This window comes from Passer domesticus, chromosome 6 (assembly GCF_036417665.1).
Source record: "Passer domesticus isolate bPasDom1 chromosome 6, bPasDom1.hap1, whole genome shotgun sequence".
Taxonomy (NCBI): domain Eukaryota; kingdom Metazoa; phylum Chordata; class Aves; order Passeriformes; family Passeridae; genus Passer; species Passer domesticus.
In genome coordinates, this window is record NC_087479.1 from 29,836,734 (window position 1) to 29,861,853 (window position 25,120).

The 25,120-nt window shown below is 33.1% G+C and overlaps 1 protein-coding gene across 8 annotated transcripts in view; it reads right to left on the minus strand.

The window, feature by feature from the left end:
* The window catches only part of DPH6 (diphthamine biosynthesis 6), a 194,660-nt gene that overhangs the window by 135,881 nt on the left and 33,659 nt on the right, over positions 1–25,120 (minus strand). For 6 of the 8 annotated variants that reach the window (XR_010364521.1, XM_064424098.1, XM_064424099.1 and 3 more), the window contains 4 exons: positions 18,733–18,806; positions 16,593–16,711; positions 15,303–15,368; positions 3,156–3,217 (listed from right to left, as the gene is read on the minus strand). Coding sequence is in view for 7 of the 8 variants with exons in the window: in XM_064424098.1 (XP_064280168.1) it covers positions 3,156–3,217; positions 15,303–15,368; positions 16,593–16,711; positions 18,733–18,806 (321 nt within the window). In the remaining variant the exon portion in view is untranslated. The remainder of the gene's footprint in view (positions 1–3,155; positions 3,218–15,302; positions 15,369–16,592; positions 16,712–18,732; positions 18,807–25,120) is intronic. The other 2 variants (XM_064424101.1, XM_064424102.1) reach the window with 1 other exon arrangement.

Here is a 25,120-nt window from a genome sequence, read left to right on the forward strand (position 1 = left end):
AACCATCTTCCAGGCTACACAAAGCTCATCCTAAGTGCACAATGAGATACAGGACATACATATAAATGAAATAGATATAAATGACCAGTCCAAACATTACCTGAAGAACAGTCTCCTCCTACCTTGGGAAACACAAGGAATAAAGCTTCCTTCTTTAACTTTCATAATCAAAGATAAATATTTGAATTCAAGTACTTCCTTTTTCAAGTGAAGACTTTGTTCCCAGACAGAAATTGTAAGACTTAATAAACTCATATTTACAGAAATGCTCTTTACATCAAGATGTTCTCATCAAGTTTTGAGGCAAGCATACAAATAAACATTTTCCTATTGCCTATTGGCAGAGTCAGAATTACAAATATAACCTTAATGTCCATTTGCCATTCTATTAACAAATTGAAAGGACAGTGGGATCACAACCTGAGACATAAGTTGACAGATCTTTAGTGTAAAAAGTTGAGACTTCAGTTACAGAGGAAACATTGGGACATGAAAGTAATTTAATAATTTAGCAATTATCTAGCAACCACTTTTCAAAAACTAATCAAAGATTTATCAATTAGAAAAAAAGCAATAATTCAAAAACTTTCCTGTCTGCAGTGCTGATGTACTGGATCCTGTAATAGTTATCCTTGCTAAAACTATGGGTGGCAGATCATCATTGCACTCCTAAGTTCAACATTCTGAAGGTAATGTGAAAAAAATGCAAAAAGCTTTTCCCACTCACTAGTCCTCCATTTTTCTGCTGCTACTGCAGAAAAACCACCTCACCTTTACGTCAGTAATCATTATAATTTCTACTGTACACATAAAATAAAGTAAATCAGAAGACTGAAAATTTAGGTAATAATATGTTTTCAAAGTCAAATAACTGAGTGGAGGAAATCAGGGCTTTCCTGATTTATTTATTATTTATTTATTATTTATTTATTATTTATTTATTATTTATTTATTATTTATTTATTATTTATTTATTATTTATTGGGGATTTTTTCTAACCACCACACTTATAATGCCTCAACCAGAGATTTTTTGCTAAAAGGAGAATGACTAGTTCATGCTTATTTCTTATATATCCAAAAGAAAAATTCTAACAGGTGCATTAACAGTAATAGAAGTTAATTTCAGTATCATTGACTGTTCCTTAATGTAAATGTTTAGTTAAAAAAAAAAAAAAGTAAGAAGTGAGTGAGTTCTATTTCCAGATCTGCAGTACCAGAGAAGTTAAACTTTGTGAATACATGCCAAAAGTAAAAGATACTCCCAACAAGTCCCAAATTACCCAACATATATGACATCTTGTGGCTCTTTATCAAAGATATTAGCATTTTTCTGGGCACTGAAATTGTTCAGATATAAAGCGATTTTCAACAGACCTGAAGAACATAGAGAACATTACTTTATTAATTCCAAACAGAACTGCAAAAATTCTCAGAAACTTGCATATCACACTAGGAAAAATGCTGTAATGAAATACCCTGCACCTGGCTGAATAAACAACTACGGTAAAGTAACATCAGATGTCACCACAGAAGTGAAAAAACAATTCCAAAGAACAGGAAAAAACAATATTAGCAAAAAACCTCAAGAAGAAAAACAAATTTACTGTAAAATTTGAAATTATTGGTGAGATAATAGAGTACAAATCAAAGATCACACATATATAAAGCCATGGCAGTTTTGGATATGTACTGTGTTAAATATTAAATCATTATGGTGTTTTATATGGTACGGTCAGAATATTTAATTTTATCTCTCTCCCTTACTGGAAACTGTGAACTCCTTGTTTTCATATTCTGTCTGCCAGAACATCTGATGCTGAAAACTTCACTGGTTTGCAAAAGAGTATTTTTCATATCGTAAGTATTTTTCTTCAGTTTATAGTTAATGATTTGGTTTTATAAGGCCTTAAGGCCAAATAAGTATCTAGTAAAAAAAAGTATTTGTAATGGCTTTGACTTTCATAGCATACATATGCACAAGCAACAGCCAAATGAACAAATATTCAGTTGTGCAGTCTTCCCTACAATGGCCTGACAAGCCTTGCAAGAAGTGCCAGAATGCCCTATTTGTACATTTTAGGCAGTCATTGCTTTGTTTATTGTTGTATCAATAAAAGATAAAAATCACCAAATGTGGGTTTTGAGAAGTGTTAAACCGTAACAGTAATAATTTCAGTGAAACCACATAAGTAAGAATACTTTAATTAAGATATCAAACATGATGATGAACATATGCAATTCACAAAAAATACCAGTTACTTTTGGATTTCATAGTTTATTATTTTCTTTTAAAAATTAATGATGGTGAAATAAAATGCACAAGAATACTTCTTATTAGCACAATTAAAATTACAAAACTTGCTGCTACAGTTTTAAAGAAATCAAGACTGATTCAGCTGAAGTGAGTAGTTAACTGCAATCCCACTGAGGCTGCAACCTGAATTTTGATTACAGAAGATTTCTGTGAATGCAGAATGTTGAAATGACCTTAAGAAATAAGTGAAACAAGACTTACAAAAAAAAGGTAATGAATGGGATTGTATACCAACTGGTTTACATAGCAGATGGCCAGGGAGGAGGAGGGGAAGATTTCTGGGCAGATTCTCCAGGTCTGAAGCAACAAATCTCAAGAACCATCTCAATACCATCTCTTCAGGTTAGGTTATTTGAATGTTATGGACCTCAAATATTTCTTGCCAGCTTTCCCAAGCAGCAATTACCTATCTTCTCCTCTCCATGTAAATAACTTAAAAAATGGATTTAAACATAAGATATTATTACTATGTAACTCCTCTATCTTTCAGTAGGAAAAAAGTTTTTAAAGTTCTGGTTCTTTTTTCTTTCTCTTCTGCAAGTTAGCCATACCCTTAAGTGTTCCAAAAAAACCTGCTTATGAAGCTAGGCTGACCAGTAACTACCCAGATTAACAATGAAAAGTATTTTGTGGACATTTAGACAGTCTATACTGAAAGCTACATCAAGACCCTTTTAAGAGACATGCCATCACTGTGGGTATCTAACACGCTAAAGAACGAGGAATTGTGGTAAACTGGCATTGTTACAGACAATACATGAAAATTTTACTGAATTTCTGCCTGTGTTTCTTTTTAACTGCAAGTTTAACTATATGAATATCCTTTAAGTTATACTCACCTCCAGAAGAACAGGCTCCATTTCACCTATTGTTTTTCCTAGATGTTTATCTGGATCTAAACCTGCAAAAAAACCCAAAAATGTAAAAATATTTCTTATGAAATATTCTTATGACATCAAGAAATGTCTATTTTTTTTTCTTTTTAAAATATATTACGTCTCCTTTAGAAACTCCACATTATCTAAAATAATTACTATCCTAAAGAAAATACACTGAGTCAGAATTTTCCCTAATCTTTTGGCAAATATTTTCCAGGTTTATGGAAACACAAAGCTAGTTACCATTTCACTACATGTCAAGTGGAAAAGCTATTGTATCCCTTTCTTAGAAATTTCACTAACCAGTGAAGTAAACACACAGGTCCATGGTAATAAAAATACTACAAGGATGCTACCTCTTTAAGTCAGAAGTTACCTTTGTAGATACCTATGGAATTAAAATACAATTTAACATTTGTATGCTTCCTGCAACTGGAAGGGACACAGGCTTATAATGAAAAGTTCTTTTTCCAAATCCCATTCTTAGTGTGTTCTACGCAACTATAAAATGTAAGATTAAAAAGGATGGAGATATAAAGAAAACTCAGGCCTATAGAATGTATTAAATGTTGTATCTTTATATGCATCACAAAATATTCTGTATGTCTACATTTTGCTTTATTTTTCTTTGTAAAAAAAGTAAGCCCTATTAACACTTGATAGCTGCTCTAATTTGGTCCTCTGTATTCCTGTTTCAACTTCTTGACTTTTTAATTTTGGCCAGCTCATGGCATTTAACAGTCACTTCTCAGGATAAACCAAGTAACTGGCAAAAATGAGCAGTGGGATAAAATAATCCAGGAACAACTGTTTCAAAAGCTGACATCTTCAACCAAGTAAATATGCTAGTTGGATTTGATACAAAGTTGTCAAAAGGCCTTACCATATGAAGCAAATGAGAAAAAAACAAAATTATAACTCCTGAAACTGAAGGAACACTGTGAAATTTTCAGTTATCCCATTTTTCACTACTCCTAGTTATTGTGGTTTGGGCTCCTTTTTCTACTATACAATACTTGTCTATTTTTTCCTACTCTACTGCTTCATACAGTAAGAGGTATCATTACAGAGCTGCCACCAAAATTACTCCATTCAGAAGCAATTTCTAAAATATGTACCTTGCAAAGCACTTTAGACTGTTGATGATGAAAGCTGTTATATAAATGTACAGTACACTATTATATAAAGTCATTGCTGAGTTAAAATAGCTAATATGTGTCTTAATTTTTACAATCATGATCTTCGTGTCTTTAAATTCCTGTAAAACTAAAACAAGTTAGAGTGAATGAGATTTCACAACACTAAGAAAGTTTTTAAATATTTCATTAAAGTACATTAAAAATTCCCTTATGATGTGGGGGAATGCTTTTAAACTGCTTAATAATTAAAGTTTAAAAAGACTGAGGTTTTTTCCGCCCTCTATTCCCTTTTTGTGTTGGTTTATTGCTTTTTGTTTAACAGACTAAAAATGTATGTGCTAGATATGTGATCATAATTTATTCTTGTGAAAATAGTTTTGAAATATATTAATTCAATTTCAATAGTTCAAATGGTTCTGGTGCTCTCTTCCAATTTACATCAGCTTATCACTTTGTCCTTGATTATAATGGGATAGGTATTAGGCCAAACAAGCAATTTCTCTTGACGTAAATGAAAGAGAACTTAATTACAGTATAATTTCACACATTTATATTAACATTCTTCCTTTAATATAATTACTTTGCTAAGATAAGCAATCTTTGTCTCCTTGATAAAAACAGATTGATTTCCCCTAAATTTAAACCAAGGGATACATTACAAACATATGAGAAGGGAAGAAGTTCTCAGAACCAGACACACTTTCACAAGGTTCTCTTTGGTAATATGGACATATATTCTATGCAGTAATGAATGCAAGCCACTAATTTAAAAGAAACCATGATACAAATAGTTTATTAAATACAAATAAATTGCCTATGTATACACTATGGGTAAACTCTTTAGTGATATCCCACACCTACATGAAAACCTGTGAAGTGCAATGTATTCTTCCTTTATCTCAGCAGAATCCTATTTTTGGACAGCTTGCATGTATTTAGAAACATAGTACTTCTTTTAGCTTCCAACAGGTTTATATTGAACAGAGACTGTCTGGTAAAGGCATCATGAAGCAATGCAACTTTCAATTTGCAGAACAGTAATCCACATCTCCAATCTCTGCTATGCACTCATAGATGAAGCTGTATGTCTGTTGCTACAATTCGTATAATAAAGTATCTGGAACTATTCTTACAAAATAGCTTTTTAAAATCTATACTTCTATTTGGTACACTTTATTGATTCAAATTCTTAAAATGGCTTAGACTAATGAGAAGAACAATGTATTGTAAATTCTTAGTACCACATCCTCCAAATTTATCCTCAGTGGATGTGAAGGAAGCTGAATGGATGGATAAACCAGCAACAAGGTCCAGGGCCTGGATGACTCTATGTAGAATTAAAAAATTAATTAGGAAGGGAACTATAATTTGTAGGACTGACATCTATTTTATTTAACTTACATGTACCAATGGGGGGCAATTAGAATTCAATTAAAATATTCACTTTTATTACTTCCCTGACTGACCTTGAAGTTAATGCCTGTTTTATTTAATTGCATCATCTATGAATAAATGTTAACCCTAGAATGTTATGGCCCATTATTTTCAATGCATTTTTAACTCCCCAAGTGAACTACATTCATCAACTTATTATGTGTTGCCAAGAGAGCAAATGGGGGTTTATTTCTTTGAGATAGACTAGTATATGATAACAGAAACATCTCAAAAAATTTGATAATGCTGTTTTTGACAGTGTTCAGTAAAAATAATTATGCTTTCAATTCCTGTTTTGTAGTCTAGTTTGACTGTAAATCAGTAAGCAATAGCACAAATGGTATAATCACTTCAAAGTAATTGCTACTCCATCTGTAATTTCTGATAAATCCACTGACAGGAGCAGAACTCCTTCCTGCAAATATCAACAGTGGTTGCAGAATGCTCTTATGCACAGCCACAAGACAAGTGTAGAGAGCTGCAGCAATGTCAAGAGATTGGGGCAGAAATTCATGGCTTTGTTCTGTGGTGAAAAAAAGAACATTACTAAAAGGCATTTCACTACTGTTGCAAAGGAACCATAGTTCACTTTGTACATAAGTATTAGTGTAGCATGAAGCCCACACCTGAGGGACAACTACCTGATATTACTTGCATTTATCAAGACCATTAGAAATCCAAGTTACATTTTCATGGCATTACATTCAGCTAAAAAAATCCACATTCTAATACCTTATCTGACTAACAAGAACATGTTTTATATATGTTCAGAATTTTAAAATCATCTGGATTTTTAAGAAAGTTTTTTAAAATAAAAAATTCTATTTTCACTTCTTAGTAAATTTTCAAATAAATAGAAATAAATCATAATTACCAGTTTCAAGAAATGTTGGTATATAAAGGCCTTCTGAAAGCTACATTGAACCAAACTCTAACCCATAATATATCAACATATTGTAAAAGAATCACTACCACACACACATCAATAAAGTAGGAGTTAACTATTATCTGTAGTTAAAATAGGGGGGGGGAAAACCCAGCCTTTCCTCACTAATAAACCCTACAATCAAAAACTTAACCTTGTTACTCAGAGATTTCTTCCATAAAATAATGTAAAAACAAATCTCCAAAATTGATATTATCATATTCTTCCTGAAATATCATATTCATAGGATTAGGATAGGCTTTTGGAGAAAAACAAAAAACAAACAAAAAAAAAAAACCAACCACAAAACCACCTATTTTAAAGTTACAGGAACATGAAGCTCCCTTTCTTTTCCCCGAATTCTTAAGAAGTAATATTGAGAAGACTAGTAACTGTCTTCACTATGAATGTAAGGGACTAAGACTTAACTTCTGATGATGTAGGGCTGTACAATCTGCAACAAAGTTTCTGGAGAGATCCTAATGAGATTCTCACCAAGAGTAGAATTATTTAGAATTTTGAATAAGAAAAGAGCCAATGAAAGACTTTGGTTTTCTGGAACCAAAACTAGTTTCTCCTCAATCTCTTTATCATAAAGAAAACAGGGTTAATAATAAGATGATAGGACCTGTAAGGTAAAGAAATACGTATAGAAAGCAAAAGAGTATAAAGGATAAATCTACCCCCATCTTAGAACTGGAACAGATAAAATAGGACTATTTTTGAAGGTAAATTCTATTTAAACTCTATTTTAACTGTGTCTTTTTTTTTTTTTTTTCCTAAGTTAACAATACAAAATCAGTGATTTTCAAAAGGAGGGCCAACACTATTCTTTACACAGTATAGAATACAGGAGAATGTTTCTAGTAACACAGGAAAAGCCTGTACACAACAGCATAATCTGGCAACATAGGCTTACTAGGTAGGAGTGCGGGAATGTGTTATAACCTTCCACAACTAGAAATGCACATGCCACACAGATATTTTTGAACTGTAAATCTATACCTTAAGTTGCCCTGAGGTAAATTATTCCTGTTGTCATATTTAGCTTTCATTTCTATGAAGAGCTGGGAAGTGAACTTTTTGTCTGATAGAATAATTTGACAGGTTCATTCTTAACTTCCTCAAAACTTTCACACATGAAAGACTGTGTTAACAATGGTGAACTGGATGTATTCCTTGAATTTCCTTTTCCAAAAAGAAAATAAAAGTTGTAAAAACTGCTTAATTTCTGTGCAAAAGTAATGAAAATTGCAAAAAATAATTGGTATTACTGCAGTTCTAAAAGATTTGAGATGAATATACTTCTAATTTATTTTATGAAAGAGGAAAATTCATGTGACTTGATTATGCATCTATTTCTCCTTTTCCCTCACTCTTTTTCTTCTTTTTTTTTTCTTTCTTCTTTTTTTCTGGTACGTGTTAATTTATCCAGTGTGGGAATTGTAGGGGGATGGAACCTGTAGACATACTGTAGATATAGTAACTCTTTTCAAGCTAAGTGATACTAAGTGATAAAGTTAAAAGACATTAATCCCAAAGTGGTTCTAGCATATGTTTTCAGTGCAGTTTAATTGGGATCTTAGTTTATCTTCCTTCTTGAACATTCTTCAAGTATTTTCTAAACTAGGTTAGTCTGATGTCATAAAATTTCAGAATTCTGAGAGGTAAAAGGATCTAAAACTTTTTTTGAAGTAATATTATCTATAATCTCTTGTAGTTTTTTTTAAACATCAAAGATGTTTGTGTTCTAGTTAAATCTAGGATTCAAAGCAATTAAACTCTGTCATTTCAAGAACAGAATCCTCAAAACATCTTTGAAGAAATTTTGTAGTGTTTTATCACATAACAAGGCAATATTTCCAATCAGATTCTTTTACAGAATCACAGAATGGATCAGGTTGGAAGTGACCACAGTGCGTCACCTACTCTGCTGCTCATACCTCCCTGCTCACACAGGGTCATCCTTGAGCATGTGGCACATGTTTGTGTCCAGACAGCTCTTGATTATCTCCAGTGACAGAGACTTCACAACCTCTCTGGACAATCTGTTCCAGTGCTTGGTCACTCACGCAGTAAAGAAGTTCTTCCTCATGTTCAGGTGGAACTTTCTGTGACCCAATTTTGGCATGTTGTCTCCTGTCCTGTCCTGTTGCTTGGTACCACTGAGAAGAGCCTGGATCCATTCTCTTTCTTCTCCCACTTCAGACTCATACACTAAGATGAATTAGTCATCTCTTCTTGAGACTGAACAGGCCCAGCTCCCTCAGCCTTTCCTCATAAGAGAGATATTCCACATCCTTAATCATCTTTGTCACCCTTCACTGGACCTGCTCCAGTAGCTCCCTGTCACGTCCTGAGGAGCCCAGAACTGGACACAGCACTCCAAGTCAGCCTTCACTAGGGCAGAACAGAAGGACAGGATCCCCTCCCTCAACCTGCTGCCAATGCTCTTCCCAATGCATCCTAGGACACCATTGGCCTTCTTTGCCACAAGGACACACTGCTGGCTCATGGACAGTTTCTTGTCCACCAGGACCCCCAGGTCCTTTTCCACAGAGTTAGCACTCAGTCTGTGCTGGTACATGGAATTATTCCTCCCCATGTACAGCACCCTGCATTTGCCCTTGTAGAATTTCAGAAGGTTCTTCTCTAAAATGTTGGTAGTTTGAAAAAGATTGTGGAAGAATTGTATAATTGCTGAAAAATAGCATTAAACTACTTTTAATCAAATGCAGCAAATGGATCATTTAATTTAAAGTAGTGACGGGGTCAACTTCTCCTCAGGACTTTTAATGGGCCTAAAAAACTTAAATCCTAAGTTATTAAAGTTTCAGTTCATACAGGCACATATGTACGCCTTTCCTGATAGAAATTTTTTGCATAGAATATCTTAAGAGCATTGTTTGCTTCTTACTCTATTTAATTCAATTTGTTCAACTGATCTAGCATCACATGAATACAAATGTGTGTTAATAAAAAGATATGTGTTATTTTGTCCCTATTATAGAATTCTGGTATTTCATGCTCTGAACAGTTCTAATTCTAGTAAACTTTGTAAAAAATAATTGAAATTTCATTCTGTGGAAGAGAAAGAGGTGTGGTGCAAGTGGGAAAATTTGTGTCATTTTCATTAAATCCATGCCCATGCAGACAAGTTACAAACTTTTTTAAAAGTCAGAATCCCCAAGTAGATCAACAGAGGTTTCTGACAAAAGATCAATAGATCTGCTGCAAAAGGGTAAAAGGCCAGAGCAGAAGTAAAGGATCTGTACAAGAAGTCCAGCAAAACGTCAACTCATAGTGACCTGAAAAGCAAACATCTATGGTTCTATACTAAACAGATATGTCTTTAAAGGTTTGTGTTTATGTCCTGCTCCAGCACATAAGTCTGCAAATTAAATGGGGATCTAGAACTTAAATTGTATCAAACATTAAAAACAGCAAGTATATATAATAGCATTAAAAACATACCACTTGTACCTCTTGATTTTCATATTGTTAAGATTATTTCTGCTTTTGACATCTCTAATTAAGTTCTCTTTCTTCCACTATTTTTCAGCTCCAAGTTCTAACTACTCTTCTGTCTTTTTCACTATAGCCCATACTCCCTTTCCTGTTTCACTTTAAATGCCTAATAGTGTGGTCTTAGCCTGCTGCTTCCATTTAAATTTTCCTTTAGATGAGGTGATCTCCCCAAACTGCAAAGTGATCGTTCCACTCTTAAGCCATCTCTGTTCTACTTTGTCTGTCTGTGACATCTCCTTAACAGCATTCAAGAATATCAGCTTTCAACTACTTTTCTGTTTTCAGGCACATTCTCTTACTTTTCCTTCTAGCCCCTGTTATCTTTTATGACAACAACATCCCTCCCATTTTCCAGTGTATATGCTCACAGTTAGTGAGAGGGAATCTTATTTCTCTCTAACTTGTTTCTAAACTGACTTATGCAAAATCTCATTTCTTCCTTTTCTGTAACACAATTTATTTTCAAACATTTCTTTATACTTTATGCATGTACTAAAATGTCTTTCTGAAACCTCATCTTACACTGGTAACAAAGTATCCACCATTCATATACAAACATCAAGGCAAGTACCATTCTAAATGCAAAGATTATTTTCTCATCTTATTTTCCTAAACTTTCAACTATGAATCAAACTTTTTCTTTACCTTAAGTCCATTACTAGTTCTCTTTTCTCTTCCTAATTTCTTTTGCATCACATCTTAAATCCCAAGCTATTTTTTTTTTTTACTTTCAGTCTTGCATACAATTTCCATTTATCTGTGCTGATCTTTTCCTCTGTGAAAGTTTTCCACCAGGAAAAAAAATGGCCTGAGATAAAACGGCTCTCTGTTTTTATAAGTGTTTCCAAGTCTCTTCCTGCAAAGTCTAGTGAACAAACAGGTGTGCTGTCTTTTTAATTTTTTTATCATAAATAACATGAATTATGGAGATAAATGGGATGGTAGACAAGGGAACAAGGGAACAAGCCTAGTGAAAAAGTGTCAAATGCACTTAAACTCTAAAGGGCCAACTAAGTTCCAGAAGATTTGTTTGAAAGTTCAGTCACAACACCATATGCTAGCTAGGAAACAACATTTTAAAGGGGGAAAAGGCTAATAAGAACATCTTTCCCAAAGTACATCATAGGTAATTGATCAAATTTATAATCTAAAAAAACTACAATTAATTAAAAGTGATCATATGTGTAAACAAGCTAATACGTCAACACTGCACAAGGATAATTTTTGCTAGCTGCACAAAGAAGAAAGCAATGGAATGATTACCTGTAAATAAACTGAACCAGCTAAGAATAATGTAAATGTTTAATTTACTTAGCAATAAGCAAGTAAACAATCCTTACTGTACAATATATAAGAAAGCAACTGGGATCTCATATTGATTTAATAAAAAAACGTTATTAAATTCCTTCTCTTATGTTTGTGAATGGTCTGAGAATTTAAAAAAAATATTTGGAGGAAGCCATATCATCCCCTGTGATAACAAGGTCCTTCAATTTCCTCAAAATTACTTTGAAATTGCTCAGTATTAAAACACATTTTCAAAGAACACTGTTCCTCTCCATTACACAAATGATGTGCTCAGACAAAACTCACAACCAACAATTTTACTTCAGGATGTGATCTTCCATTGCAGCCAACTTATAGAAAGGTTAATAATAACCCTTCTATTGAAATCAAGCTCTGCCCTCCATGCAGCCGTGGTTTCTACAGAGCAAGTTCCCACAAAAAAGCAGATCCTGCTGATCTTTCCCAAATATATGTGAAAAAAAAAAATGTGGCTGATAGGCAACCACAAAAACACTGGAGCTCTTACCAGGGCAGAAGCAAGCACAGACTTGCGGTTTGGAAGAGTCAGAAGTGGGATGGAAAGATTGACCTTTTGGCAGCACCTTACTATTAGATCAGTTTATGTATACACTAAATTGCACCCTTCAGAGCTTAACCAGGAACTGTGTGGCACTAGGTCTTTTTAAAAGTAGCTCTTTACATGTAACACTTACCTGTGTGGAAAGTAATGTAAATATGGCTATCAATTTCAGTTAGCCAGGATTTCACTTCTATACACTAGATACAAATAAACAGCAACACAGACATCTAGGTGGCTGGGTTTAAACAATAGATTCATTATACAAAGAATCAATGTCCTCTCTTTTTCAGTTAAAAACTCATATACAAAAACATACACATCCCTCAACTATCAGGACAGTGGATTCTATGAATAGCAGGAGTATACCAATTTTCTAAACCATGGGAAGCAAGCATCAGTATCTTCTCACAACAAAGGAGATTAATGTTAAATATACTTACTACAGATGGCTCGTTTTAGTGAAGGAACTTGGGATTTCCAAGACAGGAATCCCAAGTCAGGAGACTTGAGATAGCACTGACTGCCTAAGGACTCATTACTCCATTGGGAAATAGCATGCATAAGTAACTAAGGCCCACGCCACTTCAAAATTTAAGTTTCCACAGACCCTATGATTTCAACTCTACCCGTGGCTGGGAATGTAGAATGCCTATAGGCACTCACAGCAGATGGACCTACAAGGTAAAGAATGCAGTTGTGAAATAAAAGAGCTCTACTTCATATGCAGACTGATCAGCCCTGATTCAAAGTTACAGCTTTTATTATTGTTCAACAGTTGAACAGTGCTATGGTACAATTTCTGTCCTGTGGTCCAAAGAGCAGCTAGAACTTAGAAACATAATTTAATCATTTTACCAGAGTTTTTAGTTTTCAAATTAATGTTTCAATTATCTGACCACATAATAACAATGTGGCTTTTTTCAGGTATTAAATTATATAATTAAGGATTAGTTTACTATAACCAAACTGGGAAGAAGCTGCAATGTATAAAGCAAATAAATGCATATTAATCCCCTAAAAGATAGGAATTTGAGTTTATATTCTAATTTTGACTGAAACATTGAAGAAGCAATTCCACATAACCCTGTATTCTCAAGGCAACAGTGTGCATTTAGGAAAACTTATTCAGTATAAATGCTACTTTTGAAATGTCAAGAAAATCTAGAAACACTGTGGAAAAAAACTACTTTAACTGCATGAAATAAAATCAACTTCAAGTATATTCCCATATATATGAAAAATGAAGTTTGTCATACCTTAAAAAGTATAGAAGTGCTTAAGTTTTAGTGTCAATACCTAACAAGATTTAGGTATCAACAACTATAGAAGTAAACTAAAAGTAAATAAACTTGAAGGTCAAGTTTTACTAGGGATCATATTGTAAGAAATTCATAAGATTTCTTCCAAATGTAACCCTCCTCCTTCCCTCACTTCCACATATGTATTACACCTTTTACTCCAGTGGAAACAATTTGCTTTAGAATGAGGCACAATTAAGACCAGAATATAAAGTTACCAAGATTTAAAGTTGAATCTGTTGTATGCTTACTCTGCAAGTTAATTAGTATTAGTTAATCTGGAAAACACAACCAAAAAGGAAGAGAGATCAAAAAGGAAAGAGATCAAAAATGCATCTTCTGATTGTGTTACAATACTTACACAATTGTTCTATTACACAGTGCTATATTACAATGTGTCACATGAGCAAGGAATATTACTGGAATTTCAGGCACACACAGGTTAAAAACAATCAGTAATAGCTTAGATTTTAGCTGATACTGAGTAATCTATTTCTGAATTTCTGGATTTCTACTGAAGAGGGGTATATTTCAAAGATAAAAGTATGATGTATCATACAGACATCTTTAGCAGCAAGAAAATGGCACTGAAGATAAATATTCAGAAGTAGCTTTTATACTTATATATAGTGCTCAGGTTTGCTGCTAGATCATGGAATATTTTTCTCTCATCATTAAAGCTTTTGAAATACACTCTAAAGGAATGAAAGCTGATCTACTTATAGATCAACAGAAGGCATGTGAAAAAGGTTGCTAACAATACTTTTTTTGCATATAAGTGAGAGCAATTGGCATCCCATCTGGAAAACTACACTACTCTCAGATAGAAAACTCTTGCCACTGGCAAGGTTTATGGTATTAATTTGTAATGGTGGATTTAGGGAAATGTACTAAACTAATGCTCATTTACTTGCATAATTATGTGTTTTCTACATAAAACGACAGGCTTTTACCTTGTCAATACCGGCACTGAGTTAATGGAAAACAGGACAAGGCGGGTGTACAGGTTTGCCAGCACCGATGAATGTCAAGCTCAGGTTACAGATTTGCTTCTTGCATTAACAACTGTACAATGTATCACCTAATGCATTACCCCTCAGACTCTTAAATCTGTTATTTTAAATATTTTCATTGCAGTTTAGCTTTGATTATTAATCTAAAAGGCAAAAAGTTAAACTGTATCTTATCTTCTTTGCCACTTGATATGTTAAACAGCCTTCATACCTTAAATCCACTTTAATAAGGCATGCAATTATTAAAGCATTACAGAATGGCCCCAGAGCACAAAAGCTCCATTAAATTTGCTTACATCTAATTACGTCTGCCTGAGGCAGGTGAGAAATTGACTCTGATAAGATCTTTCTTTTACCTGTAGCCAAAAAAATAAAAAGGAAAAATAACTCGGAGTGATTTTCTATCTAATTGCTATCTACAAGTATTTATGGTATTCACTCTTCCAATGAATAGCCCACAAAGCACTCTTTGTGCACTAACCAGTGCATTTTAAGTTTTTTTAAGACAGTAGAATACAAAAGACAAGCTTATCTTGCTGCAGGCATGACAGGTCATCAATGATGTCTATTTGGGAAATACTTTTATCTATTATTTAAATAATATATTTTATTTAAAAAATAATTCTGATATGAAAAAACATGTTACATATGCAAATGCACAAATGTGGACTTAATTTTTTTCTACATACCAGTATAAGCAACGAACACATTCTATTTTATGGAAATATAACATAAATATATAAATATACTTTACATGGCCTGAAAACAATTATTTTAGAAACTTTTTTTCCCCCAATTTAAAACCAAGTATTTTGTAGTACAAAACATGGTATTCAATTCCTATATATTTGTAACTGACCTTCCAAAATTCACGAAAATGCAAATAAATTACATCGCTTGTTACCTGTAAATGAATGAGGGCATGTGGCATTTCTAATCACTCTAATCCTGCTCTCAGCCCTAGCAGATCCTAGAGAACAATAGAGCCAGACCATCATAGTGACAATGTAAAATCTAGTTAGAAACTACACCAAAGAGGAAGAAATAAATAAATTTTTTAAAAATAATTAATTTTTAAAAATTAATTTAATCCATCCAGTCTAAAGGAATTGTAATTCAAATCTTGGTTAACAATTAAGGAGAAATTACTTTATTACAAAGCATTATTTTAGAGAAATAGAGATTAGGTATTTGATGGGAAACTTGCCCAAGTAAACCAGAAATTGGACTTCTAATGAAAGATTATGCAACACTATTTTCGAAATATCCTTCTTTAACCACTGATGCCACTTGTATGACACAAACTACTGTTTGCTACAGTGGACAGACCACAAGTTTATAGTCAACCTCAAAAGAAAAGGTCCTTTGGTCACATTTTATGCCTAAAAACTTATTTGCTACTCTGAAATAGAAAACTGCATAGGGCCCTGAAATCAATATATTGTATTAGTTACATGTTTCTCATGTGCTCCTTAGGATTTTAGAGCACATCATTCCACAAGCCTTCTTATAAAACTTCATTTGACATTACCTATACATTCAAGCAATAAACAGATAGGTTAACTTTCATATTGATTTGCTTCAAGTTTTATAACTTCATTTTATATGCCTGATAATGAACAGACATGGACTTTCTGGTATGCTAAGCAACTACATTTTAAATATAAAAAAAAATAAGAGACAATGATGAATTTTTTCTGTTTGTTTTTATCATTTACCAACTCCAAGTCTGCTGTTACACAGAATATTTTTGCCTCATAATTATATCTTGTTTGATATTAACTTGATGTATTCCTATTAAAACTTTCACGGTTGCTTTATAATATTGTCTAGTCACAAGCCTGTATCATCTATAAATGACAATACTGTGAACTACTGAATTATACATGCATCGTTACTGCAAATCAAAACCAAACCAGAACAAAAAAAATATGAAAGGAATTTAATGACTATGTTAGGAAGAACTGCTTTCCAGCTTTTCCATGTCTCCTTTAAGAATGAATTGCATCCTGTTAAATTAATTATTCAGACATCATGACTGGTATTGAGCCATTTTTTATAATTTTCTTGATATTAACATTTCATATCTTAAAACATGCAACGGAAGTTCTGTTTTCTGTTTTTCTCTGTTATTTTGTGGATTTGTACATAGGAAATTTCAGTAGACAATATTGCTCAGAATCTGAGTACATACCAAATGCTGCCACTTTTATGATTATGGCTTGAATGTTAGATGATATCATTTCTTTAAGCAGTATTTCCTGGCTCCAATGCCAGAGGTAAGCTAAAGGCTGAAGATTAAGCCTTCTGCACCTTAAAAACAAACAAAAAATTTGGATAAAGCCAAGTATAATGCTTTTACACAGTATTATTAATATAAAATTAATGAAAATTTCTTTTCCTATCCTGAAATAATTTTTCTTCTATAATTTCAACACTTTAGTATTCATATATTTCATTATAAACATTGTCTGATATATACTTAAAAAAATAAACTTGTTCTGACTATGATTCATCTACATAAGACGTAACTCACTGAGGTAAAAAGATTTGCACAAGAATGTTAAGTCAAGCCAGTACAAAATGTGTTCCTAAACCTTTTGGGACACAAAAGCAATTAGCACCTTAGGAAGTCATCACTTCTGTGAACATAGCTAAGGACAAAGTTACTGCTGTGTGATAAATGTGGCACGTGTCACTAGTATAATAAGCTGAATTTGTTTCTGTGATTCGGATCAACACCCAAGGAAAAGAATAATTCAGGAAAACATATATAGCTTGTGATACAAATTAACAACTTGTTACTGTAACGTTAATAATTTGTTTTGATACATATCATATATAGACAGTATTTGATACACAGCATTTGATTGTTTATCAAATTAGAGAATCACTAAATTGTATTATTGATAGGTAACGTTTCTGTAAATTGTCAAGAATCATGAGTTGGTGATTAAATGTGCAAAGTCTCTGAAAAACTTAAACATTTAACTATGGGACTAGTTCAGAGTCTTTAAGATTTACATTTACTGGTCAATCATCATGTTTTTCCTAAAACATGCTCTTTCTCACATATATGGGCATTCCACCCTACGTCAGATAGAGCCACTAGTATGATTGGGAATGCTATATAGTTAAATGTATGTTTAATGTTGACATATAAATGCATAGTTAGCACCCATATAATCTGACTGGTTTTCTTATTACTTTGATATGCTTTAACAGAGCACTAAGTTTTGTAATAGAACTATTTAGCAGCTCTGAATGTAGTTACTTACGTGCCTAAATTCAGCTAAAAAATTAGCTTAATTAATTGGGATAGCTCATATAAAACAACCTTATTGCAAGGGTTAAATCTACAGATCAATGTGAAGTATTTTACTTTACAAGCTCAGAAATAATCATGCCTGTTTGAAATACTGTGATTTCCTGTCACTCTCTTAGCTGTGGTAAAGACGTAAAACAATCAGCAAAAGCAATCTTTTTTTACCTACTAATATGTGAGGCAATTATTAAAATGTTTAAGTATAAAGTAAAAGAAAAAGAAGTTAATTCTGACTGTAATTTATTTATGTAAACTGTAAAGAAAACAAATGTGCTCTGTAACTTGATGAGCTGAGTTGGCATAGCATTAATTTAACCGTTCTTACAGCTCATAAAAAATTCCAGATAGTTGCTTTCATCATCAACAAATCATTAATGAAATAATGAAACTACAATTAATTTTTGACACAAGGTGGTTTTGCATTTCATCAGATGTACAAAGTGAAAATCTTTTTCAGATCAAATATGGCCTACATAACAGACACAACTACCATTCCATAATGCTCTTTTTAAATTAAGACTCCTAAAAGAATCACAATTTATATAGACATTTGCGCACAATAGGAATGCCAAATGGAAGCTCCTGATTAATAACAAATCACAGAATGTTCCTCTATATCAAAACACTGGTGAAAAACAGAGGGACTTGACCACAACACTGTAGTCATTGGAACTGAGTGAGCTTCCTGTTCAAATCAAAGAACTGAACCGACTCAACCATTTTCATACCAAATCTCTGAGCATTTTCAACAGATGAAGAGAGATCTGAAGAGCAGTCAAAACCTCTGGTATAGCTTCTACTTGATTTTTACTAATGAACACATGGTTTCAGGGAGGAAAAAAGGAAGAAAAATAAAAGAAAAAAAGAAACACCTATATTAATGAATAGAATGAATTTGGTATCATAGAACATGAGAAATCAGGCAACTGTCTCTGCTTTAAATTTGAGTTAGAAAACAGACAAGTACTCTCCAGAATGTGTATTCTGAAAAAGATTAGTATTTTCTTACACATCTTCCACTCGAACTCTCTGGTAGTCAGAAAGAATCGCTCCCACAGATACACCCTCAACTCCTTCTTTGTCCTGAAAAAAGACATGGAATATCAATGACACAGAATATAATGTTTGAAGCTGCAGAGATTCAATATCTCTACTTGCAGAATCAACCAATAATAATTATTTTTTCTGTGTCCAGCATATGGAAGAGAATAGGATGGAATTCAGTTCTTCCACAGAAGGGAGCAGCTCAGCTGACCAACTACATGGTTATTACTCTAATGCAGTCTACTTGACTCAAGTACCATTCTAGAGAAGAAATAACCAAGGTAGCTGAAAAGTAGCAGGTGTAACAGATTATCCTGAGGTTTTCCAGATATCCTGAAAATTCCTTCCAGCTTCCAGCTAGTCCACCTACAACTAATTATCAGCAACATACATCATGCAATTAATTGAATTGTTAGCATTTTCCATGGTACACACCACAAGAGAGTGTGAGATGACTTTTTTTATCTTAACACCAGAACAAGAAAACTCACAGGAAACTTACTCAACATCACCTTTTAAAAATTCTGTTTCAAAAAAAAAGGTTTTCAAAGACACTTCATTTAAATTACCTAAGCCAACAAATGGCACTTATTTTTTCTTGTAAACCCACAGAGAATGTAACATTTCGAAATGGACACAGTTCCAGTATTTTGTGAGATCTTGCATTTTTAAATTGCTTGAGTCCCAGTCAACATGCTGAACTTTCTTTTTCTAAATTTTACTCCATCTAGACTTCGGTAAAAGTTGTTTTCCTCTTTTGATCAAGGTTGATCATAACTACACACCAAGATTTACTTTCTGGACCTGTTCCAAATCCTGTGAAGTTTGGAGCAAGATTTTACAACAAAATTTTGTTGTAAAATGCATCCTGTCCCTGCCCTTCTCTTTTGGCCTACTCTATGATCTCAGAAGTTCTGTTAAGCCTTGGCCAAGCAAGCTGAGCAGTGAAGTACTCAGAATGGGGAGAATGGGAGAATTAGTACCTAAATTCAGTGAAATGGAATTGATTCAATCCCCCTATTTTGTCCAGTTTACCAATGAGGGCTGGAGTGGCACAAATTCAAGAAATAAGAAGATTTGTAAGGAAGAAGAATTGAGCATGAGGTAGAACAGAAAAAAACTATGGTCTAACAACCTTCATAAACTCCCCAACTGGACCAAGTTTATATAAAGCCTTGTCCCACAGTATATTCAGCTCAGCAGTTGAAGCATGCAAAGAGTACTAACTAAAATCTACTTCTTCCCTGGACTTATTCTTTGGTATTGAAAGAGTTATTGGACACATTGCAAACAGACAGCCTTTTGTTTGACTAAGAGTTGATAATGGTTAGCAGAGAATCCATCCCAGGATCAATAGTGCCGTCACTTTTAATGTGGAATCTGATCAGGTTTGGTACCATTAAAAGCAGCTTCACAAAACTGCACTCTGCAAGGGTAAACCAAGCTGACATCTGCAGGCAAATATCAGGAATCAGCATTGAACTCAAAAGCTGAGGAAGTGAATTTGGGAAAATTCAGAAGGAAAGATTTTACATCCTGTATCATATAAAAAGTAACAGACAACAGAAAAAACATCTGAGGAAAGTCAATAAGAAAAGGTGTTTTTTTTCTTGGGTTGAGTGGATCTTTTAATTCTTATTTTAAAAAGCATAATATACTGTTAATTTAAGATATGATTTACCTACGTTAAACTTTACTAATGTTTCTACTGCAGTAGGCTACTCTAGAATAAAAATAAACTGCTTCTCTGGAATATTTGGATAATTCAGAAAGCACTTATACTCAGTACAATATCCTCTGTCACAATGTATTACAACACAACATAAGCAATGTGCACATAAAACCAGATGCTAAACCCAAATGTACATAGATGCTAACAAAGTTTTATTTTCCATATGACATTTTAGAACTTATTTTTCCCCTTTACAGCTATGAAAAGTACTCATTTCAAAAGGCAGGTAGAAAAATAAACTTTTAAAAAGCAACTAAATAAGACAATTTTTGGTAGTTTTTTACATACCTAAGATTATTATTAGCTATGTTTAACAGTAAGTGAAATTACACATTACATTACGATTATTATATATCTATATATATCTTATATATAAATATATATATATATATCTTGTTATAACAGTTAATTTATTACTGTTCAGAGGACAAGACAATAATCTTCATAAACAATTGTGTTAGAGCAGCTAACTGATCTTTGCAACTGTAACTGTACTAAAATGCACAATTTATGTTTAACGTATCCTAGTTTTAAAGTTATTTATTATTTTAAACAGTTTAATGAACAACAAATTTCAAAATTGCTGCTCTTTGTGTATTATAAATTACTGTTGGCTGCACTTCCTATCAGGAAATAGTATAAAAAAATTAACAGTTTTGTGAAAGCTCCAAAACATCGCTGTTGTTTTCAAGGTACCTCTGTTGCATCCATGTACAAATCCAACATACAGCTTCACAGCTAAAGTGAAAGATAAACAGATAATTTACACTAGCACACTGTTATTTTAATTTTGCCTTTATTTTTCAATTAATGATTGTAACAGTAATCTGAGGAAATTACTACATATGCATTGTAACATACAGTACTGGTAGAAGTATTCTACTAGTAAGTAAAAAATTTATTGCAGTGGTATCAGTACAGAGGTTTTCTATGATTTCTTATTTTAATATCTTTACCTGACCCTTTAAGAGTTCAGCAAAAAGAAAATTAGTGCTAATGTTTTCAATTTAATTAGTACATTACATGCACTGTAACTATTAGTGGAAAATGTTATATTAATGAATGTAAAAGTTAGCTGTAAATTACCTCAGAGTTATTATCAATTTCCCAAGTTACTGCTCCTTAAGATAACCCTCTCCCTATGGTCCTTCCGGTAATTTTTCTTTGCCTGATAAACATGATGATTAAACAGCACACAGTGCAAACCTTTGATACTTTTTAAATTAAATCCATGCCCAGCCTAAGGGCTGTGTCTGATTTCAACTAAATGTGTCAGTTAATCAGATAAAAAATTATCAGCAACTCAAAGAAACAGCAGCCTTAGGCTTCATCAGTGCCAGAGAAAGCTGAACAAAATAAGACATACAGACAATATCACATTATGAGTAAAGGTTACCGCTAAGCATATCACTGCAAAGCACTATTCACCACCTTAATAATGTGTATCTTAAATGAAATATTGCATACAACAGCCAAAATATTAACAAAGAAAAATGAAGTGCTAGACCCGTGCCTATGTCTATTTATGTGTATTGCAAGAAAATTTGAGCACTGCCATTCAGAAAAATGCAGAATATCCCTAAAAATTTACTGTGTAGAACAGATCTTTGTAAGAAAATGAAGTATAAACAGCTGAAGAATGGTTAAACTACATTCAATTTTTTACGTGTGCTTCATAGCTTTGCCACAATAGAGTTCATTTTTTATGAGCCAGATATAAAATATAGTCTTTAAATGAAATTGTCTTTCCAATTAATATCCTTCTTAAATCTTGTGTGAATAACTGAAGATCATTATCCATACTTAAATTAATGTTTAAGGTTATTTGTGCCTAAATAACAATTACCATATAGTTGCAAAACTTCAAATTAAAGCACAACATATTTGCAGGTGGGTGACTGACAATATATGTCTTAGTAACAGGACTTTAGGCTTCTACCATTATTTGAGTGGAAAACTCTTAAATATGAGCTTTGCCTTATAATTTCTGAAGCATTCTAAGATCACTGATTATAGTGATTCCAAACAGAGTATGTGATTTTTTTCTAAGCTTTGATATGTCTGTCTGATACAGCTGCAAGTAATCAAAGACAGTATGAAATATTCCTGAGACATAAGGATATAATAACTCTATGTCAAACTGAAAACCCACTATTTGGTAAGGCTCTGAAGACTAGCTACAAATCACATAGATCATCTTAGTGACTGCAGATCACTATACATCATCCGGGACTTTCTTGTCTTCCACACAGGGACCTCAAAACACATATATCTCATGCCTTCATTCCTTGGGAAGAAGTAGTCCCAAAACCAGGTGGGAATTAACATAATGTGGATTTACATTAAATCCCTGTGTGAACACTTTCATTATGAAGTTCAGAAGTCTTCTGCGGCCTTATCTCAACTTGCTTTGGAAGTAAATTACTGAATAATGGTATCTATACAAGGCAATAATACTATGTAACTAATCTACTTTAAGAGCTAATTAAATACATTTCTACAAATGACCTTCATAGGACATAGGCACCCTACCACCCACCTTTAAGCAAAACTGATGGCCTAACTTCCAGAGTTTTACAAATGCAATTACTGAAATACTGCACACCCACCACACACACACACACACAAACACACATCCCATCTATTAATTCAGTGTAGGGGTCCTTCAGTATCTGGCTGCAATCTCACATTAAACACATTCAATTAGGATATGGTCCTCTTCCTACACAGAAGTGCCAAATGTTCAGGGTGATGGTGCAGGCATATGTTTGTTTGCACATAATCACATACACACATCCACAGCAAAGGAAAAAGGGAGGAGAGCAAAAGAGACAGAAATATCACTATCAAAGTCTAATATAAAATAGAAGCGTATTGAAAAGGCTTGAATTACATTCTAAACAGGAGAAATGGAAAACCAGGAGAAATCTTCCTCTATACCCACATACTACATCATAAATGCAAGTTTTCCTAATATACTGATTCTCCCATTTAGTTGCATTTACAAAGTGAATGATTAGTCTTATTAATTAGAAGTCATTCATTAATGAATTCATTCTTTATTTTATATATTAACTATTTTCACAGAATTCAATAAACTTGCTACATCACTTTAGATCCCACACTATTTCACAAGATTTTTTCCTAAATTATTTAATATAGATTAATTGATTCATTTATCCAATTAAAAAAGTCACACTAAACCCAGTAGGCATTTGGTAAAATCTAATATAGTTAGACATATTTATCAAAAAACATAGAATACTAAAATAAAAATCAAGAGACATCCACTATTTTAAAGGCTACCTAAAGAGTTTTCTACAGAACTGTTTTTTTTTCTTTAAACCTATTAAGTGAGTTAACTGTTAACGGAGGCCTACACTCTAGCCACAGGGCTACAAAGACTTTGACAATGAAGCAAAAGTCTCTAGCTGAATTTTTTTTTTTAATTGCATTTTGTGCAGAGAATTTGTTTCAAATAAATGTCTGCTTCACCTTTGGGACTTCCAACTCTTAAATATTCAAATAATTACAGAGGAAACTTGCCCGCAGACACTTCTTTCAGGAAATCTTATTTATAAAATCACCTCCACAAAGACTGATTATTTAATTTAATAGCCAAAATTAACCTGAACAGTCAAGTCCAGATTGAATAAATGACATTACATCAGCACAACAAGATGCCAGTGAACAACTACAAAACAGTCAAGTAACCATGCATGTTTCTGTTCTGATGCTACACTGAATATTTTAAGTGCTGGTAATTTTATGTGTAACTATTTTGCAATCAAGAGCAGTTATATTCATCCAGAACTGGTAGCTCAAATCTTTGATTGGATTTAAAAGCTAGGATTTTAACCTACCAACATGTATAAATGCTTCAGAATAAAAAAAAAAAAAATAGTATTTGGTTATGAAGGCAGGTACTGGCCTATATTATTATGTCACAAATCAATGTCTTCCTGAAGACAAACCACTTACTAAATCAAGAGAAAGGTCAAAGGAATATTAGCTTGTATGTTTCTAGTTAAGAGACGTCTCATGGTTTAGATAATGAAACTCAGTTCACTTGCATTGTACTCTGACCTCAGACAGGCAGAATTTAATTTTTGGATTTCTTTTTTTAAATAGTATCTTTAACAAACTGTAAGAGCCAGATGTAAACTAAATTTTTGAATATAGACACAAGGCTTTTTTCCCTTGCTTTGACCTCACAGCCTCCATGCAGAGCAACTTTTAGATGCTAAAATGGCAAGGTACTCCTCCACAATGAAGACCAACAAGACATGGAGTCCAGTACAGCACCTACAAAACTGAACAAACTCTCTTGCTCTGGTTATCTGAGGTAGACACCATGATTTGGGTCATTCAAGTCATTAACAGACTTCCACTAAGGAAAGTTACTCTAGGAAAGTACCATACAAGAATTGTCTAGTCTCATTTATTTCTATATGAGTATTGTCAAAGCAGTGTTATTTAATGAAGTATTTCAGAACACATGCTGGCAAACACTGAGGCATGTAAGTATAACTCGATTCTTGTTAGTAATTCTGTGAGCAAACAGTCCTTTTTGAGAAAGTAAAGCTGTAGGCATGACGTGATACCTACTTTCCCTTTTTTA